Below are 19,552 nucleotides of genomic sequence, written 5' to 3' on the forward strand. Positions count from 1 at the left end.
AGCAGTGGCTGAAAAAAACACCTTTCCTTTTGAATAAAATAGCACTACGGCTTGATTCGTTCATGTAGCTTTCTCGCAGTTTACTTTGAAGGTTGGTGTGAAGAAGAGCAACTAGAAACACATTTTTAATTAAAATGTTTATAACATCAACATACAAAAGCTGCAGTTTTTAAAGGCTCACAAATTATTACCGATGCCCAAATAAGCAAAAATAGTATTTTTCAAGCATGTAAAGCAAGCAAGCAAATATTGTCAATCTCATTTAAATATGCATGCAGTACAAAAGTAATCTGCTATAAAAGCAAACTTGGTTTATAAAAATGCAGGTCATTTTTAAGGCATACTATTTAGCAATGAAAGCAATGTATTGAATATTTAAACTTGGCATTTTGATAACCTTGCAACAACAAAGAATAGACTTCTACCATCCTGTATAACACAAGATCATCTTGCAAATCCTCAAGTTGTGTCTCGTACAAATGTGCAACTTTGTGCAGGGCTTGTTTTGTACAAGTTATAAGTGTATTCATAGTCTCTGCTGGTTTTTTGATTGAGCTTCTGTGTTCTGGTACATGCAAGATCCAGTTAATACAAAGTATTGTCGGGTTCTTCACTATTCTAGTTACAGTCAAGTAATATATCTCTAGGCGCCTGCTTCCAGTTGACTGTCTTTATTACCTAGCAATTACATGGCACACATTGTAAGAACATTGGCTTTTTTTTTTACCCCAAGTCATATTTAGCTTTGCTAATACCAGAAGTGTAAAATGGTGATATAGAGGACTGGTGGGTTCCATGTCATGGGAAGTAAAGCCGATCTTTTATCCTTCCGAGGTAGACATATTATATACCTAGTTTGAGTAAAATGTAAGGAGTTTGTTGAACTCTGTTGGTGAATTGAAGCTGTAGGACCCTTTGAGGTTCATTTCTTCGAAGTGCGCCTTCAGGGTCATGAGAACCAGTGATGGAGTGTCAGACTTGGCAACCATTTTGTATATAATCAGTAGACCTGCTCTCAGTACTGACAGTCCATTATCTGTGTCTGTATAAATAGTCATGCTCTCCTTTCTTCATGACGAGTGATGTTGAAGCTGAAATCTAGAAATGCTAAACGTGATTCGCACAGTAAGACAATAGATTAACTTGGTTTGCTAATAAATATTAGAAATAAACACCGGTTTACCTAATCTAGCCAATAATTATGAAATTATATAACCTTAGTTGAAAACTAGTTCACAGACTAGCCTAGTAGAGACCAGCCAACTGAGTAACTTAGGTAGAGACCAGTCAACAGAGCATCAAAAACGTAACCACTAACCTTTGTGTTTGCCTTTTAGTGTCAACGTGAAAAATTGTCAGTACCTTCTATTTACCAAACTTTTTTTTTTCTCATCAGTTGACGCCACTGTCTAGCCATTACCTGTACCTAATATTTCTGTTGGGAATATTATGACTTTTTTTTCGTGCACACTTTTTTCTACTTCCTTTTTGGTGGCTGAGTAAGTTTTAATGATAAATGCTTCTTAGACTATTGGCTGTGCTTATCGGAACACGGTCTCAAAAGTACCTGTATGTATATTTATGTGTAGTTTTAAATATTCAAAGACCTTGGAGAGATAATGCACATGGGCGTGTTTAATCCTGGTATCAGTGGTGGTAATGATAAAATCTTATTTACTATTAGCCCTACTTCACAACATTGCTCAGTATTTGAAAAATAAACTCTAAACTTATGTGAATGCAGAAATCTTTAAAACACAAATGATTTCCTCCTAGAAGCAGCCCTGTAACAAGACATCCACCATTTCCTGCACCTCTTACTAACTTGCTCTTCGGATCTGAAACAATATGCTTATTGGCATTAGGCAGACCCATCATTAACATGTTTAGCAACCATTTGAAGGAACAACAAACCACCGAAACACTTAAGAAACCAACTGATGCTCCTCTTGGTATTACTATCATCTGCAGCATCAGGCGTTATTCATTCTTCAATCGCCCTCCCTCCGGGATCCCCTTTCCTTTCTTTCATCATTATGATGAGGCTGTAACCTCCGACCTTAATCAAAGTCCTATTTCATGACCCCTCTCTGCCTTTTCACTCCCTTTTCTTTCTCCTCTCTCCTTCTCATAAGTCTTAGCACTTACAACAACATTAGATGTCTACAAATTTATCTACATGCTGCTTCTGGTATTTCCAATGAGGATTTTGTTCAGTCAAGTTAGACCTATCGGATACCTATACCCTCACGGAGCATTATGCTTTTATTCCATCTCGCTGTAATGAGAGTTATTGTCCCATCGTGTGTATCTAACTAATATTCCATCAGGTCTGTAAAATCTGACATATGTCTTGATTATGTCCACACTGAAATAACTAGCTTGAGTTGTAACCTCAGTACTTTGCCCTAGATTCTTGAGGCCCCTGTGTGTGGGAACACCACCACATACTTGTGTAGGTTTCTCGTGCATGCCTCACCTCCCCTTTTGCTAAGAATTCCTAACCAGCAGCAGCATTTCTACTGGACCCGAGCTGTGACAACATAAGTACTTGTTGGTTTCTCTTTATTTATAGACTGAAGTTTCAAAGATAACATCCGGAGATCATACCCTGCCACTAGCAATTCTGATTCTATCCCTTCTCAAACTCCACTTCCTTGACATGTCAGTACAGTTGAGATTAGTCATCACTTTTGTTTATACAACATCATATCACTTTTTGTTGCTTGATGTATTCCTCCCCAGTAAAAAATACATTGGATGGCAATGGCCAGTATCTTGCGGGGCAGTAAGCAATACTTTTCTCAAATGAAATATGCTTATAACAACTAGTTTCTTTATGACTGATGCTATAGACAAAGCTGAAAAAAAGTCCTGGATCGTACTTTTCTAAGATTTGTTTGCGCGTTAGCCCCAGAAAGAGATGTGTTTATAGTGATGGCTCCGGGACCAAGAGATTAGAGTAGTAATCCCTGCTTTCCCTCTTGGCCACAATTGTGCGATGTGGCTCAAATTTACTTTGTATTCCTGTGTCTTAATTCCTTTTTCTGCCAGAATTTAGAAGTCTTATTCATAGACAAAGTCAAAATTGAACATGAACTAAAATTAAAAAGAAACTGACCCTGTTATGTCTAGAATCACCGATCAGTACTTTAGTTCGTGGTGTTGTGTTGTACAAGTCTCAACACTCACGGCGTCTATGTTTAGAAGCCAGGCGAGACTTGGAAGGAAGATGGGCTTGGGTTGAGAGAACCCTGGGGAAAAATCGTAAATGCCATTATTTTATCCATATTGTCAAAACAACGGCTGATTTATCGGCCATCCGAGTCCATTAAACGATGATTGTGCCATTTGTCTGATCTCTGTTGGAATAACTAGGAAGGAGTCTGTATTAACACTATATTTTGTCATCTTATGGGCTAAGGTAACCCTTTTCTTTTTATGAACTGCCGTCTTTTCTCGTCTTTGTACTACTGTTTACGGGTCTCTGGTGTTTTGAATTAACAATGTAAACAGAAAAGTACAGAATGAAGGTGACTTGTTACTGGCTTGCTAGTAATGTAAAATAATGTATATGATTATTTTTGGAAGAACATTTAAAACGGCTGCTTTAAGTTTTATAACATTAAATACTTGTAAAATGACTATTAGTGTTTTTCACTCCACTAACAGTGATGCCTGCCTTTGTTGTCATATATTGTTATATTCAAGGGCTGACTAATATATAAAGGCTGCATCTTAAAAAGTTTATTCATTCTAATGTTTAAGTACATTATTCCAACAGTGGAACAGTAAAGGGAGGATTTATAAAATTAAAAAATACTGCCCAAATTACCTTGGTGGTACATTTCTCTGGGTAAATAAACGCCCTCCAAAGCATCTAGGTCTTTATCGCCTTCATTAACTTAAAACATGTAACTGGTTTTAGTATTTGCCAGAAGTGTCATAAGAATAATCATGAGTTTTCAGCACATTTATATTCTATACATAAAAAAGTTTAGTGGGTCTTAAAAATGTACTAACTAAACTTGTCTTTCAGCATAGATGTTTCATTAGAAATTGTGCTAATCAGATGAACAAGCAAATAAAATGGCGGTTGCCATCTTTAAAGTGTACTTTCTCTTTTCAGGTGTGGCCAGTTTCCTGCTCGCTTGGAGCTACCTTCGGATATGTGCTTGGCCTCGTTGCTGCACCTTTGTGGATTCACTGGAACAGAAAGCAACTCATTTACAAGAGCAGATAGCGGAAGCTGAAATGTGGCCACTGGGAGTTGAATTGTAGCCACCAAAGAGATTTTCTTAGAGTCATTACAACAGACAATCAAACACCTCCTGGAGTGATGTTACTTGGCCTTCCATCCCTGCATTCACCACCATTAACTTTAAATTGTAGCACAGTGCAGGTGCACATTCGTCCACTTAGTATTTGGAGCCCTGAGACAAAAGTCTATCCCAAATTAAAGTATTTGCAACCGATGGTGTTTTCTCATTCTTGATCAACAAGATCTTACAGTGCCTAAAATGTGCAGGTTGTGGGAAGGCAACATGGTACATGTAAGCTTAGTTTTCAAACCATGCCACAATATGGAACAAGTTCGAGAAGCTTCTGTTCTCCGCTTTCACAGTGGATATAGCCATCACAGTTTGACAGCAAAACAGAGTTCACGTAATCAAGCAACAGCTGATGCATCTTGATCCTATCCGCTTTTTCACAACGCTCTTCTTTGGAGTTAAAATGGCTATTATAGCCTCATCGAAAACAGTCTTCAGTCCTTTTTGCGTTAAAGCTGAACACTCCACGTAACAGCAAGCGCCTATCTGTAAAGAGGAAAACCATGCATTAATGTCATCGCAGTTAAAAATATCAGTTTTCACAAGTGCACCAACTGCTCCATGAGCTCGCTGTTCCTGCATTATCATCAATTTAATTATTGTTTGCGAAATAAGGGTAAGGCCATTTATACATTTCAGAATACGATTAGGTTTAAAGTCGAAGGTAAAAGAAAATCGTAGAGTTTATCGGGCAAGCACTCTTTCTTAAAAATGTGTCAGAAGGCCTGTAATCACCCTCTACAGAAAACCAGTGTACCTCTTTTCTGGCTGTCTTACACTTCTAGGCCAGCCGTCATGTAGACTCCTGTATTATGTACTCATTGGAGTTTGAACAGTGCTGTTTGATGAAGCCTCATACAGTTCTTCACCATATTCCAGCTCTGTGCAATGGCCCCTATTAGTTGTGCAGGTACTGAGGGATGTGATAAATCATATAACCCAGGCACATGATGGAGCACTTACTTTCAACTTCAGGATAATTAATTTGCCAAAACACTGGGGTGCAACATGTTATCATGCAGCTCATTTTGTCATGTGTGAGATATGTATTAATTTCTGCTCACTACCAGAAGCCCACCACAGGCAGCAATAAACCATAGCTTAAATTAATGTGAGAAAAAGGGAGTTAACAGAAAGGCATATAGCCTGATGACCATTGTTTAGTTAAACTCACATTACGTTTGTCTCCTATGGGTTTGACTGAAAGCCATTGTCAACCATGCCTGATCTGTTAAATAAAACCAAAAATATGTTTGTTTCATATGGGTTTTACTGGAAACCATTGTCAACAATACCTGATCTGAAACCTGGTTATTCACTTATCTCACATACCAGCTGTGAAAAACCAATTTTTGTTTTTGACTGCTCTTATTTCAGTGCAGCATAAAACCAGATTCTGAAGCTGGTGCTTGAGTAGATGTTGATTTGCGCTGCTTCTCCAGACTAGGAGGAGGAGAAGGTAGATGATGGTTTGCCATATCAGTAACCTTTCCATGCCCCTCCTCCCCTTGGATCTTCGTAGCTGCGAGGGATATAGAAGAATCTATTTAGCACTTTGGTACCATCGCCTCTGCCAGCCTCCAGTCTATGCAGATTTTGACAGGTAAGAGACTTTAATATTTTCAAGCCTCTTCTTCCATGCTAAACAATTGGATCACTTCCTGTGCTGACTCTCTGGCCCCATCAAACACAGTAAGATAATAAGTTACAGACCCCAAGTCATCTGATATATGGAGGAACTCAGGGGCATATTAGCAAGAACCTCGTTAATATTATCGCCGTTTTAGCAGCAGGAAACTGCCGCTAAAACGGTGATAATGGGCTTGCTAATATGCGTTTTTGAATTCCAATGGAAGCCCAGGTTAGAGGTCCTGCACAGTTCCCTGCCGCTAAAACGGCGATAATTTTTGCTAATATGCCCCCTGGTCTGATGAAAGATCACTGCAAACAACTGGAGTGGAAATGGAGAATGAGCCAGGACAATGCAGACAGAAGCACGTTCAAATTCACCTTAAAGGAGCAAATGATCGAGCGACCAAATGCGCTATTTTACCTCACCAGCAGCTGCCTCCAACTCAACCTCCTCCAACAGTCTTTCTCAATGCTTCAGCAACAAAATCACCGCCATTTACAGCAACTTCAAAATGCAACGCTTCTCGATCTTATCCAAAGACCCAATGCTAACCACATGGCCTGTCATCACACCAAAAGAAACTGCCAGCATCATGAAGTGCATCCAGTGAACAGCCCCAATGGATCCCTGCCCCACTTCAGGGGACTCCAGCCCATCAGCACCATGCTCACATCTTGGTCTGACGTTCCCAAATGTTTGGAAACATTCAGCTGTCCTCCCTTTGCTAAAGAAACCCTCTGCGGACCCTTCATCACTTGCCAGCTACATACCAGTTTACCTGCTATCACTCCTGACTACAGTTTTAGAGAAAAATCATCAACAGGCATCTCACTAAATACCTCAATCACCACCAACTCCTCGATAACTACAGCACAGCAACTATCCTTATCGCCACCACAAATGACATCCGCATAATTATGGACAAAGGAGGCATGGCAGCCCTCATCTTCCTGGACCTCTCTGCAGAATTTGGAACAGTAACTCACCCCATCCAAAGCATACACATAATTAGAATCCAGGATTATACACTTTGATCCTTCTTGACTTGTCAGTGAGCCTGGCACTGTACACAGGAAACCTCATTTGTGGAGTTGAGCCCGACCCCCCTCTTCAACACATACATGATCCCTCTACCCGGCACCATCCACTTTTATGCCATTAATAGCCTCTTTTACACCGATGACACACAATTCATTCTCTCCCTCACGGACAAGACTCCTCCCACCCGAATCAAGTTCAGTGTCTGAATTCGCCCACTGGGTGAAGACAAACTGCCTGAAGCTGATCCACCAACAAGACCGAAATGTTGATATTCGGCAAGAGCACATCCCTGTGCGATTAAACCTGGTGTGCAGCTACACTTGGACCTACACCTAACTCCACCATCCAAGCCAAGATCCTCAGGATCATCATGGACTCCAAACTTGACATGACCGGCAAAGTCAACACAATCACTGCCTCATGCTTCCATACCCTGAAAATGCTGAGGACTGTTTTCAGATGACTCCCAGTCAGCGCCCTGAAAACTCTCACACACCATGGTCACAAGCAGGCAGGACTATGGGAACACCCTGTATGCCGAGATCAACAAAAACTCACCTGAAGGCTGCAGACTATTCAGAGCCCAGATCTCTGTACTGGGGTGAATGTATGACATTGTTCTGCATTCTGTCCATCAATTGTTGTTTTTGCATTTGTCACCCCGAGTGGGATGGGTATGCTCAGACGTGAGTCCCATGCTCTCCACACCACTGGAGTCAAGCTATCCAGGCTGATGACGGCTGATAGCCAGAAACCGGTCCTTGGGTGCTTGATTCCGGTCCAGGAAAGACATGGCTTGGCAGTTCGGGCTGGACTGTTCCCATGAGGCACAGGGTCAAGGCTGATTTGCATATGGCCATGTCTGACCTGGGGTGGTGTGGAGTGCAAAAAAACAATGGATTTAGGCCCAGATCTCTGTACTGGGGTGAATGTATGACATTGTACTGCATTCTGTCCATCAATTGTTGTTTTTGCATTTGTCACCCCGAGTGGGATGGGTATGCTCAGACGTGAGTCCCATGCTCTCCACACCACTGGAGTCAAGCTATCCAGGCTGATAGCCAGAAACCGGTCCTTGGATGCTTGATTCCGGTCCAGGAAAGACATGGCTTGGCAGTTCGGGCTGGACTGTTCCCATGAGGCACAGGGTCAAGGCTGATTTGCATAAGGCCATGTCTGACCTGGGGTGGTGTGCAAAAAAACGATGGATTTAGGCCCAGATCTCTGTACTGGGTGAATGTATGACATTGTTCTGCATTCTGTCCATCAATTGTTTTTGCATTCAGAGCTTGGCAGCCAGAATCACTCTCATCTTCCCATGCCACATTTAAATCCCACCACCTCTGAAGGAGCTCCACTGGCTTCCAGTTCACAAACAAGCACAATTCAAACTTCTCACTCCCACTTTAAAGGCACTATATAATGCTGGCCCAGCATATCTCAACAATCTCATCTACTTTCACAAACCTTCCGGACTCCTAAATGCACGCATACATCGCTTTCTAAAGGGTGGAACGGCCTACCGCTAAACATAAGAGTCTCCCCCTCACTGAATGAATTCCGCAAGCAGCTGAAGATCTGGCTTTTCAAGAAGCCCTACTATGCCGTGAGGCGTGGCTAGACTATCAACTGCTCAGTGCCACTTTCCCGGGTGATAATGTGCTCTACAAATCTGCAGAACATAACACTTTTGTAAAAGCCAACTGTACAGTACTTAGGGGTCCCCAACGTTTTCTGTAATGAGAGCTACTTGTGTTCAATGAAACTCATCGAAAGCTATTACTATTAATAGCTTTGTAAAAGGGACCGCATGAGACAAGACTGCTTTAGTGGTCACTATATGCAAGATTACTATCATTGATCACCTCAGTGCATCAAGCATGGTTCCCAGCAGGGAATCAAAGAAGGAGTTGTCACTTTGGAATGTCTCTACATGGGTGATATATAGCTGCTATACCTGCAATGCTTCTGGCACCAAGGTAATACTATTTGTAAAAAGTAACTCCAGTGTTGCATGATTTATCACTCTAATGTCGGTTTTAAATCAATTTGGAAATACGGCTATTTTTCTCCATATTTCAGCTATTAGTTCTGAAAAAAATATTTCCATCTCAAATATGCACTTTCAATGTTAGTATACGTATTCGTATGTTAATTCAACTTAATTTTTTAGGCTGGGCTGCACAGAAGAGAGCTACTGACCGGTAGCTGAAGAGCTGCTAGTAGCTAACAAGCTACTGGTTGGAGAAGCCTGCCTTAGGCATAAGGAGTGGAATTTCAGAGAGGGAGGAGAGACTGATTCAGGATATCAGGTTTTGCTTTAAAAAAAAAAGGAGGTGGAAGGGCAGTGGAAAGTGGGGAAAGACAGCAGCACACCAGATATGTTTTCTATTTTTAATCATGAAATGCGGCAGGCTTTGGCAGAGAGAAATAGATATTTAAGGATGGGGGGGGGCAGAGGGAAGTGAAGGATGGTAAGCAAAGATATGATATGCATGGCTCCCCCATGACTAGGCCTGGGCAGAAAACCCGCTAAGTGGAGTTCCGCAAGTGGCGGAGTGCATTATGTTATGCAGTTCATGCTGATTTTTAGCGCCAGGTGTTTGTCCCGCACTTTAAAATCAGCGTGAACAGCACCATGCACAGTGCAAGAGGGCGCTGCTGCTTTCTGCCTCGAATAGATTTTCTACTCAAGCGGAGCTTCCTCAAAGCAAAAGGAAGGTTTCTCGACGTGAGCGGTGGCAGCCCACGTAAAGAAATCTCACTGGGAGGTGATCTGGAGTAAGATGTTCCTCACTAGTGCTTGCCAACTTAATGTTGGCGAGCCACAAAAAAACTCAGCTCTGCAAGTTTTTCGAAGCTCTGCGTGCTACACGGAGCACGAAAAACTCAGCAAGCGGAGTGGAATTTCATGCCCAGGCCTACCCATAACCACTTTCACTCTGTACAGATGATCCAGGGGATCAAGGTGGCATTTACAGCATAAATATGCAAATAGATAGCTGTTAATGGAGAATTTTCCACCTCAGAGTTCCAGGTCACATAATAGGTAATGTCTTATTGTCACTTTGAATCCGTTTGTCGAAAACGGCCCATTGTTCACAGTTACTCATCAAATATGTTATATATTATCATGCCAAACTATACCAAAAAGTAATGGATGGCATGCTTGAATTAATCTCAACCACTGGTAATCACTTGGGGCCGCACCCCTGTCCACTGTTATTTTGTACCCCATGCCACCCAGTTTGGACCTAGTCATATGCAAATCAGTCTCTGCCCAGCTCAAACAGGAGCAGTCCAGGCAGTCGGGCTTTTTTGTACACTTTAACATGTCACCCTAAGTCAGATAGGGTATGCGCAGTTGTGGGTTCCATGTACACTGTGTCACTGAAACCAAACTGTTCATGGCTGATAATCCCTAACTTGGGCAAAACCGGTCCTGGGTTGCTTGTGTCCTGGTTCGGGGAGGACCTGGCCTGGCAGTTCGGAGTGGAATGTTCCCACTGGAGCAGGGTCAAGACCGATTTGTATTTGGCTGGGACAAACTGATATAGTATTGTGTGCAAAATGCGGCCCGGAGTAATTACCAGTGACTGATATTAATTCAAGCATTCCATTAATCATTTTTCTCAATACTGTAATATATTATCATGCATCAGTCCATTGTCAGTCTGTTATGCAGCACAGTTCCAATTAAATATGCAAAGATAGCAGCTTTTAATTCCACATCCTAATTCACAGAATCCAGATTAGGCTCATTTTACTACTGAAATACGTACAATTACAGAATGTCGCGTGTATGTTGAGATATCCACATTTATAAATACTGGGGCTGGATTGCACATATTCTAGGTGGGGTGATTATGTAAAACGCAGTAAACTCCCACTAACCTGTAAACTTCTGTGTTTCCACAGTCGTTCTGGAGATAGTTTCCCACCAATGTAGAGCACACAGAAGTACTTCAGTGAAAGTCAAAAGGGCCTTTTCAGTGTCAGAATAGCAAAGGAGCAGCCCCACGTTTAAACTGAGGTTTAGGGGAAGGTGTTTATCAAACGGAGGCTCTGTAAATGCACAGTGTTGGTTTATTTACTCGTGCAGATTTGCTACAAAGTGGAAAATCCATAGGAGAGGAATTGTGTGGAGTAGATTTCGGGACTGTAAAACCACAAACTCTAAATAGATACTCTTCAGAGCAGGGTAGTAGTGTTCCTCAGAGATGGGCAAACACCATCTGTATTACATTATTTCCCGTGGTTACTGGAGAAATGTATCGCACCACTTGTGCGCCACATGAAGGGACGAAAGAATCTTTACACCATAGACCTCCAGGACAGCATCAATGGCTCAACCACGATATCTGTTTGTAAGCCTCAGGCCCCCGGTGACAAATGCCACACTGGGTTGAGCTAGAAGCAGTTCTCCACTAGTGTAAAGTGACTCCTAGTGCATATGCTGAGATTTAGGACCATGGATTTTTATTTTTGTTACATTTACTGTTAGACCCGTATTTTCACGTAGAAGTATAAATGACAGCCTCCTCATCGAGAAATATAGTGTGAAATCACCCTTGGCATTCACTTTTGGGGTAATTAACCGGAAAGACAATTTAATTGAGAAAAATAAGGAAGAGAAAAGGGACAAGTACACACCCCGGCGGGTCACTTGACTAGCAGGATAATTTTCAGTAGTCCCCTTTTGCACTCTTTGAATGTTGCATTCCTTTAATCACGAGAGGAATTTGAAAGATCTTCCTACAACTTATGCCTGGCAGCAATCAAAATGGTTTCCCCAAGATTAACAGAGAGAACCAAATAGAAACGGCTAAGAGGGTTGTATGTCGAAATACTAACTACAGAAACGTCGTGCTAGCAAAATATTGTGGCCTAATTAAATTGAGGACCATGCTATCTAGAAAGTGCATATAGGAAAGAATAGCTTTGTTCTTAAACCCACATCTACTTACCTTCTCAAGGTTACACGAGTGTGGAGTTAAGGAGAATATATATATATATATATATATATATATATATATATATACCATGTTCATAATCTACCCCTGGTATTCGGATACCACCGTATTAAGGTGGAACACTGACCAAAGGCATACAGAAGCATTTATTTACATGACGAGGCCTATAATTAGGGTGTGTGTCATCTACTACGACTTAAAACAATATTTTAAGAGCACCTTATACCATGGGGTCTGAAAGTACTACTAACTGAACAGACATCCTAAAGCCAGAAATAAGAGAACGAGGGAGGGGACCAGTGGGGGCGAATCACCTGCTAAAATAGCTGGGATTTAAGCGGCTGCTGAAATGCAAGGGATGGATTGGATTTAAGCGGTGATGTTCTGCTTCTGGAAGATCATAGTCCATCAGGCATTGACCGCAAGGTGTTTATGGCAAGTACAGCTAGGGAAAGAGATGTAATAGACTCAGTAAATGAATCACCCCTTTGATGCCATTTGTAATGAGGGGGGTATCAGCCAGAGGGATAGATTTCGAGGAGCCGGTCACACATCTAGTGAACACTATAAAATATGGTTTAGTCTTTGAATAATTGCAGAGGCAGTTTATACAAAGGCAAGGGTGAGCTAGGGAAAAAGTAAACTTAGCAGTAAAATGTGAAAAGGGAATGCATAACTGGACAGAGTACACGCATGTACAATAAGAAGATGACATGAATAATTCAAAATATATTTCTAGTATGCAAACAAATAGAGCAAAAAATATCGTGTTGCACAAGATGCTGTTTGTTGCAGAGGTGATGCAAGCAAAATAAAAGGGTTGACTACAACAGAGGAGCTTCATTTGCATAACTGCAAATGATGTTGGAAAGGCTGTGAGCAAAACGGCGCCATTTAAGGAAATGCACAAATTTATAATGAGAGGCAAGGGTTGAATTTTTAAACAGAAGAATCAATATCATTTGAATTATTGATCGAATACATTGTGATTGCTGCATGTCGACAGCTGAAGGCAGAAGTAGAGGGGGTGGTTACACGCTCATTTATGGGTAAAAGAGTACCGCTATACCTAGCAAACGTGAGAATGGAAAACTCAATGGAGACCCATAATCAACCGGAAGATCAATACTTCTCCTCTCATTTTGTCACTGACTATTAATCTGTTTATTCTCATCAGCCTACCCGTATAACTATATGTTCCTTTATCATTCACCAGGCCCTATTAGCTTGATCCTTGAGGCAGACCAGTCTAAGCTCTTTTCAGTGTCCTGTATAGCTCTATGGCAGTCTTCATGGTTTAAGGAGCAAGTGAGAACCTTCTGGACAACATAACCGCTACAAAAATGTCTAAATGTTTTCTTTATTTCCACATAAAAAAGAAATGGCCTTTTTATAATAAAAACAAATCCTGTTCTATGTGTTGTAATTTGTATTCACTTTTTTGGATCTGACCTTCCAGCACCCACCTTCTTTGAACATAATCTTCCCATAAATTATTTAACAAAAATGTGCCACTTGTTTCAATAAGGAAAACGCAGACCTAGCAAATGTGCTTCTCTCCTGCTTCAAGGTCTAGTGGCTCCATTTTGATGTTAAAGAACTTTGAATTTCATCAAATTCCTTAGATCCCCATAGTAAAACTGGCTTCTTTGCACACTGACCAAACGAGTGCCTCTCTGTCTGTGACTTATTATAGTAAAACGTCCATGAAATCTTTCAACACTGTGCAGAAATGGTGAGATTATACAAAGGAAGTTATTCATTCATTTAAAAAATATATATAAGTATCTCATCAAAAAGGTAGTGGTCTTTAATAAGTAGATAAAGTGCCATTTTGTTTAGCTTCTTTATGAATTTTCAATGAAAGCTATCGAACATTATTAATGAAACTCAAAAGATTTATTATTTAGGGTCATTGCGATGAATTAGCAGTATATATTACAAATAATATTCAGACTTAGCATTCCCACAGGGGGTCTAAATGCCAAAACAAAACCGACTCGCGTCTCAGAATCAGCCCTCCACTCAGAATATCCCTTCAAAGGCAATTTTCTCAGATTTTAAACTGTGTTCTCTTTTGGGAATAGTTTCTAAGAGCATATCCTTACCTTTCAAAGAAACACATTTTGGACCCAGGGAACCTGGCAAACTTTGTACTTTTAGAACCACAGTCTAGAAGATGGACTATCTGTTGTAACAGTTGTTAAGAATGTGAGATTTAAACTATATAAAAACCTGGTCATTACACCATTGGTCTAGTGCTGTCTTGGAGCCCTAAACCGATTCATAAACATCTCCCTGTCTCATCGTCCAACTGCAAACAGTGTATCTGCAAACGCAAGGATTTTGTTGAAATAGTGTTAGACCTGACATCCTTGGCATAATATTTCCCCCAAACCTTTTGCCTTCACCCCTTCTGTTTGCTGAATTTGTTTTGCTGGCTTTAGGACTCTGTGCACTTTACCACTGCTAACGTGCTTGTGCTCTCTCCTTCAAGCATAGTAAACTTAGCCTACACATAATTGGCACTTTTAATTTACTTTTAAGTCCCAAGTAAAGTGTACTACAAGTACCCAGGGTCGGTGATGGTAATGCTACTAGTGGGCCTGCAGGACTCATTGTGCCCCTTACCCCACTAAAGAAGACGTTTCAAACATGTCTCAGGCCTGCCACTGCAGCCTGTAGTGCAGTTTTAAGCTGCCATTTCGACCTGCCAATATAAAAATTTTGCGTGCCTTAAAGCTTCCTTTTTAATACAGATGTCACCCCTAAGGGTTCATAGGACAGGGAGCATTATATTTAAAAGTGGGACTTATGTGCTTAGGTTTTACATGTTCTGGCAGTGAAAAGCTGCTAAAGTAGTTTTTGACTGTTGTAAGGCCCATCTCTCCCATTGACTAACACCACGTTACCTTATTACATTTAGTAAGTGATAACTATGGATTAGGAGCATATAGAGATATACTGTTTACACACGAATTAATTGTAAACCCTATTATAATGGTAAAGTTCTATATTAAGTTAGACTCCTGAAAATTTCACTTTTAGAAAGTCCTGGGCCACAGGGCTGGCTGTGAATTGCTCTGCTGTTTGTGTATAGATTACAGACCGCCACACAGGGGAATTATGTGCGGCCAGGATGGGCCATTCTAGCAAGATTACTGCCATGGGCTGTAACCAGCCCCACTTAAATTTAAAAGGGCTTTGTCTCCTGAACACACAAAAGAATCTCACTCAAGCCCTACCCAGTCGTTTGTCATCCCAAACATTTTGGAGCCTTGAAAGAGAAAGGGGAAAAACTTTCCAGAACCAAATGGAGTAGTAAAGGGAAAACCACACATAACGACTAGCACCAGCTATAGATTTTGGACCTACAGAGTCACTCTTCAGCACACTCGTGCACCTGTGGAAGTTAAAGAAGGACCATCCTGCTGCTAAGAACTGCCTTACTGTCGGAGGAGGAAAATGTGACCTTTTTACCTTCATTTAGGGTGTACCCAACGTGACTCCAGGGTTAGTTGGCTAACCTCCCTTGTGAGCTAGAAAGACAAAAGAAGCTTCAGAGGCCTCCCTGCAACTGCCCAGCTGACCTGCTACACTGAACCTGCAACCAGACCTGCTGCTGGCCTCGGCTTGGAGTGAGTCCTGGTCTCCAACAAGTGGCCCCCAGACAGCATGGGTTAGGGTGTTTGGGGCCCGTTCACCCACCTTTTTGACAACCCCATTATCGTTTTTACATAAATATAACTGCGACAGACAGTAAGCATATGTAAAGTAATGACACAAGCCTGGCTGCCTGAGCTTTGCTCGTAGTAAAGGCAAGGCAGCCAGGCACTTCCTGATTTTTTTGTGCGCAGGGCCCAGTCAGGAATGATGTAGTGACTTTGGGCTTACTCTGTTTTACATCCCTTCTCTTTCACATGAGTGGGTGGGTGATGCGGGCCAATAAGCAGCAGCACAGCAGAAAGATGCATCACGGGGGCGTTGCAGAGAGAAGCCCTGCTTAAGGGTGTCACGTCAGTCAGTTCAGACTCACGTTTTCCTTTCCCTCCCATCACAAGATGGGGCGGGATCAGCAAACTTCACTGACTCCCCCAACCCCCCTCTGTAACATAGGGGGACGGGTGAAGTTTAGAAGAGTCCTGCCTCTTGTATTTTTGCAATGCAGGCTATGTCTCTTTGGAGAGAAAAAGAATACAAGTGTGTGTGACATCTGGAGTGAAACGAAAAACACATGCTGTAGAGATTAAACATACCTCTTACTGCAGATTTTATGTTCGAGGCAGCTAATGGTTCTTGGCTGCCTAGACAACCAAATCTGAGTTGCATAAAGGCTGAAGCGAGATATCTGCAGCTACTGGCTTGCACTAAGGTATGAAAATATAATAGCTCAGTTGACCGCCTTAACATTAGAGAAAGGTAATTGTGTTTGCAGCAGTTGTCTGTTCGCCTAATGCACGGTGTCTGCTTGGAGTCCTGAATTATTGCTACTGTGCGCTTTTATTTCACTCGCATACTTGTGCCACTCAGAGCCCTTCCTTTTAGTCTTTCTGTCTCATTTTTGAATCTGTACATAGTATGCAAAGTACTACATTGGATTTTTATTTTTAACCAGGCCCACTCCCAAGCCACTCTGAAAGTTAAACATTCAAATGCCAGAACAGTGTGATGGATTTCCCAGTTAGCACATCTTCACTGATATAAAATAGAGCACAGAATTTTGCTCTAGCTGGAAGTTAATTATGCAGTTCATTTCTTTGTGATAATGTGTTTGCAGTCGGGAAATTAGCAATGCTGTTAACAGCAAAATGTTGTGAAAATCAATGTTCTTTCCGTGTGCGGATTGAGATACACGATAATCTGTCTACAATCAGCAAAGCCTTTCCAAAACGATATTTTGCAACTAGTGCTTTTAACACTGTTATCACGTTTTAGGCAGAACTGAAAGGGTTGTTTCTCGGGCCTCAATGTGAATGTTATTTCACTGGACATTTTATTGGGGCGAATACAGCCCAGTCTCCAGTTTTGGATTTTAACCCTAAATCCTCAAGCCCACTGTTACCTTGTGAGGAGAGGGAAAGGGAAACATGGTTAGTCTCAGCTGACTGATGCAACGCCTCACGCAGGACTTCTGTCTGCAACGCCCGATGATGCATAATTCTGCTGGGCTACTGCTTGGTGGCCCATGTCACCCACCCTACGGATATGAAAGTGAAGGGCTGTAAAACGGTAAAGGGCTGTAAAACAGAACAGTAAACTCGACGTTATTACATCATTCCTGACTGGGACCTGCACACTGGAAGTTCAGGAAGTGCCTGGTTGCCTGGCCCTTTTGTACCGCTTTGTTCGCCATAAGTTGGCAGGGTATGCTCAGACGTGAGTCCCTTGCTCACTTTGCCACTGGATTCAAGCAAGTAATGCCAGAAACCAGTCCTAGGAAGCTTAAATCCGGTCCAGGGAAGGCATGGCTTGGCAGTTCGGGCTGGACTGTTCCCATGAGGCACAGGGTCAGACTGATTTGCATATGGTCATGTCTGAACTGGGGTGGCAGAATGGGCTAAAGAACGGTGATGGATTAAACCCAGATCTGTTGACTGGTTGTGAGTGTTTGATTGGTTCAGATGCTCCGTCCATCACCACCCCCTTTTGTACCGCTTTGGCCTTTGAGTGAGGCACAAGCGGCCACACTTGTATAATTACTTTACAAATGCTTACTGTCTGTCAAAGTTATATTTATGTAAAAGTGATAATGGGGCTGTGAAATAGGTATGTGGGCGGACCCTAAATGCGTTAATCAAGAAATCGCTGCTGGTTCAGACTCACCCCCACCCTCAGTAATAAGATCCTAAAATAATGGTCTTGTTTGCCTGCTCACCTGCCAAACTGCCCGGATTTAGGCATCCAATTAGTCCAATGCATTCATCAAGGCAGATTTTCTTGATGGGTATTACTGTCTGTCTTACTTTTGGACTGTCTACTGGGTCCTGTCCTGGACACCAAAATTCTCCTTTCAGGTAGGTTATTCAGAGAAGTAATATTGAAGGTATCTTCCAAGCTGGTAATACATCAATATGCGTTCCATCCTAACACGTAAAGAGCCAAGCTGATCATGCACAAAAGGCATTAACAATTCCCTATTCCATTAACCTTGTCAATTCCAGGACTTTTATTTTTGAGTATTAAGGTATTTTGAGTATGTTACTGCGTTTTCTTTCAATCATATCAAACATTGTCTCGTGCTTTGTCGCTGCAAGTTATACAATCAGTTCAAACTTGTCACTAGTTAATTAACACATTTGCTGTTGTAATACCCATAATACTCCCACACTTTGCCCCATATTTTGAAGTGTTTTTGCAGGTATCTTTTGGCTACATAGATGGGTTTTTCTTGCTGCGCACACCGGTCTACTCCCCGTCACCACCCGGTTAGGGAGTTGTGGGTTATACCAAGTGCATGCTGTGTCCCATCTTGCCCACTAAGGTGACCATCCCCACCAATCTCCTCTTGCACCAACTGTCCCCCCAGCTCCTTCAGAATTCCTAGTATAGCATTCTTGGGTGTTAGAGTAATGTTGCTCCCCAGGATGCGAGAGAGGATACCACTAAGCCGGTTCCAAAGGGTCTCAGTCACTGGGCATTGCCAAACCACGTGAAAAAGACAGCATCTGGACGCTCGCACCGTGGACGAGTTGGGCTCGCAATGCGACCAGCATGCCATAGGCATGTAAGGTATGAAGCATGGGGGTAAAAGAATTGGACTGCCGAAGGTGGGGGAGATGGTTAGCTCATGGGGTGCCATATAGGCCTCCGGCCAGTTGGCATCATCGGGGGGGCCACCCATGTCTCCCATTTCTGCCTAAGGGGTTCCAAGGTCTAGGGTGCATACAATAACTAAGATATTCCACCCCTGCTGATGTTCCCCATAAGGAGTTTAGCCTCAAGAGGATTGTATTCAGGAAGGCCAACCAGTTCTGTTTTATATTCGGCTAAGGAATGTCGGAGTTGGAGTTATTTGTGAAACAGGGTCTTAGAAAGACTGAAGTGAGTCTGCATTTCCTGGAAGGACCGTGTTTGGCTTCCCAACTAGATGTCCCCAAGTGTGGAGTTCCCAATTCTATCAAATTTGGTAAACCCTTTTGTTGGAGATGGCCCTTTTTGCAGGGTTATCCCTAAACTTTTTACTTCTTCCTCCTATATTGTCCTGAAATGCTGTTGTTGGTTTTAGGACTCTGAGCACTTTATCAGTGCTAAAGTGCATATGCTCTCTGGGTAAATTGTGTTATCGATTGGTATTTCCAGGATTGGCAAATTTGATTTACTTGTCAGTCCCTAGTAAAGTGCACTGAGTGTGTCAGGGCCTGTAAATCAAATGCTACTAGTGGGCCTGCAGCACTGATTGTGCCACCCACATGAGTAGCCCTCAAAGGGTAACTCAAATCTGCCACTGCAGAGTCTGCGCGCAGTTTGTAACTGCCATGTCGACTTGGCAAGTGCATCCACATGCCAGGGCCTACCCTTCCCTTTTCAAACATATAAGTAACCCCCAAAGTAGGCCCTAGGTACCATTGTGGGCA

At 42.1% G+C, this 19,552-nt stretch overlaps 2 protein-coding genes across 2 annotated transcripts in view; one reads left to right on the top strand and one right to left on the bottom strand.

Moving 5' to 3' along the window:
• The window catches only part of PIGF (phosphatidylinositol glycan anchor biosynthesis class F), a 114,719-nt gene extending 110,244 nt beyond the window's left edge, over positions 1-4,475 (top strand). Inside the window, exon 6 of the mRNA XM_078649666.1 lies at positions 4,130-4,475. Coding sequence (XP_078505792.1) covers positions 4,130-4,243 — 114 coding nt within the window. The 3' untranslated portion in view covers positions 4,244-4,475. The remainder of the gene's footprint in view (positions 1-4,129) is intronic.
• Positions 122-19,552, bottom strand: part of RHOQ (ras homolog family member Q) — a 203,515-nt gene continuing 184,084 nt past the window's right edge. The window contains exon 5 of the mRNA XM_078649667.1: positions 122-4,817. Within this exon, the coding sequence (XP_078505793.1) occupies positions 4,662-4,817 (156 nt within the window). The 3' untranslated portion in view covers positions 122-4,661. The remainder of the gene's footprint in view (positions 4,818-19,552) is intronic.

This window comes from Lissotriton helveticus, chromosome 6, assembly GCF_964261635.1.
Source record: "Lissotriton helveticus chromosome 6, aLisHel1.1, whole genome shotgun sequence".
Taxonomy (NCBI): domain Eukaryota; kingdom Metazoa; phylum Chordata; class Amphibia; order Caudata; family Salamandridae; genus Lissotriton; species Lissotriton helveticus.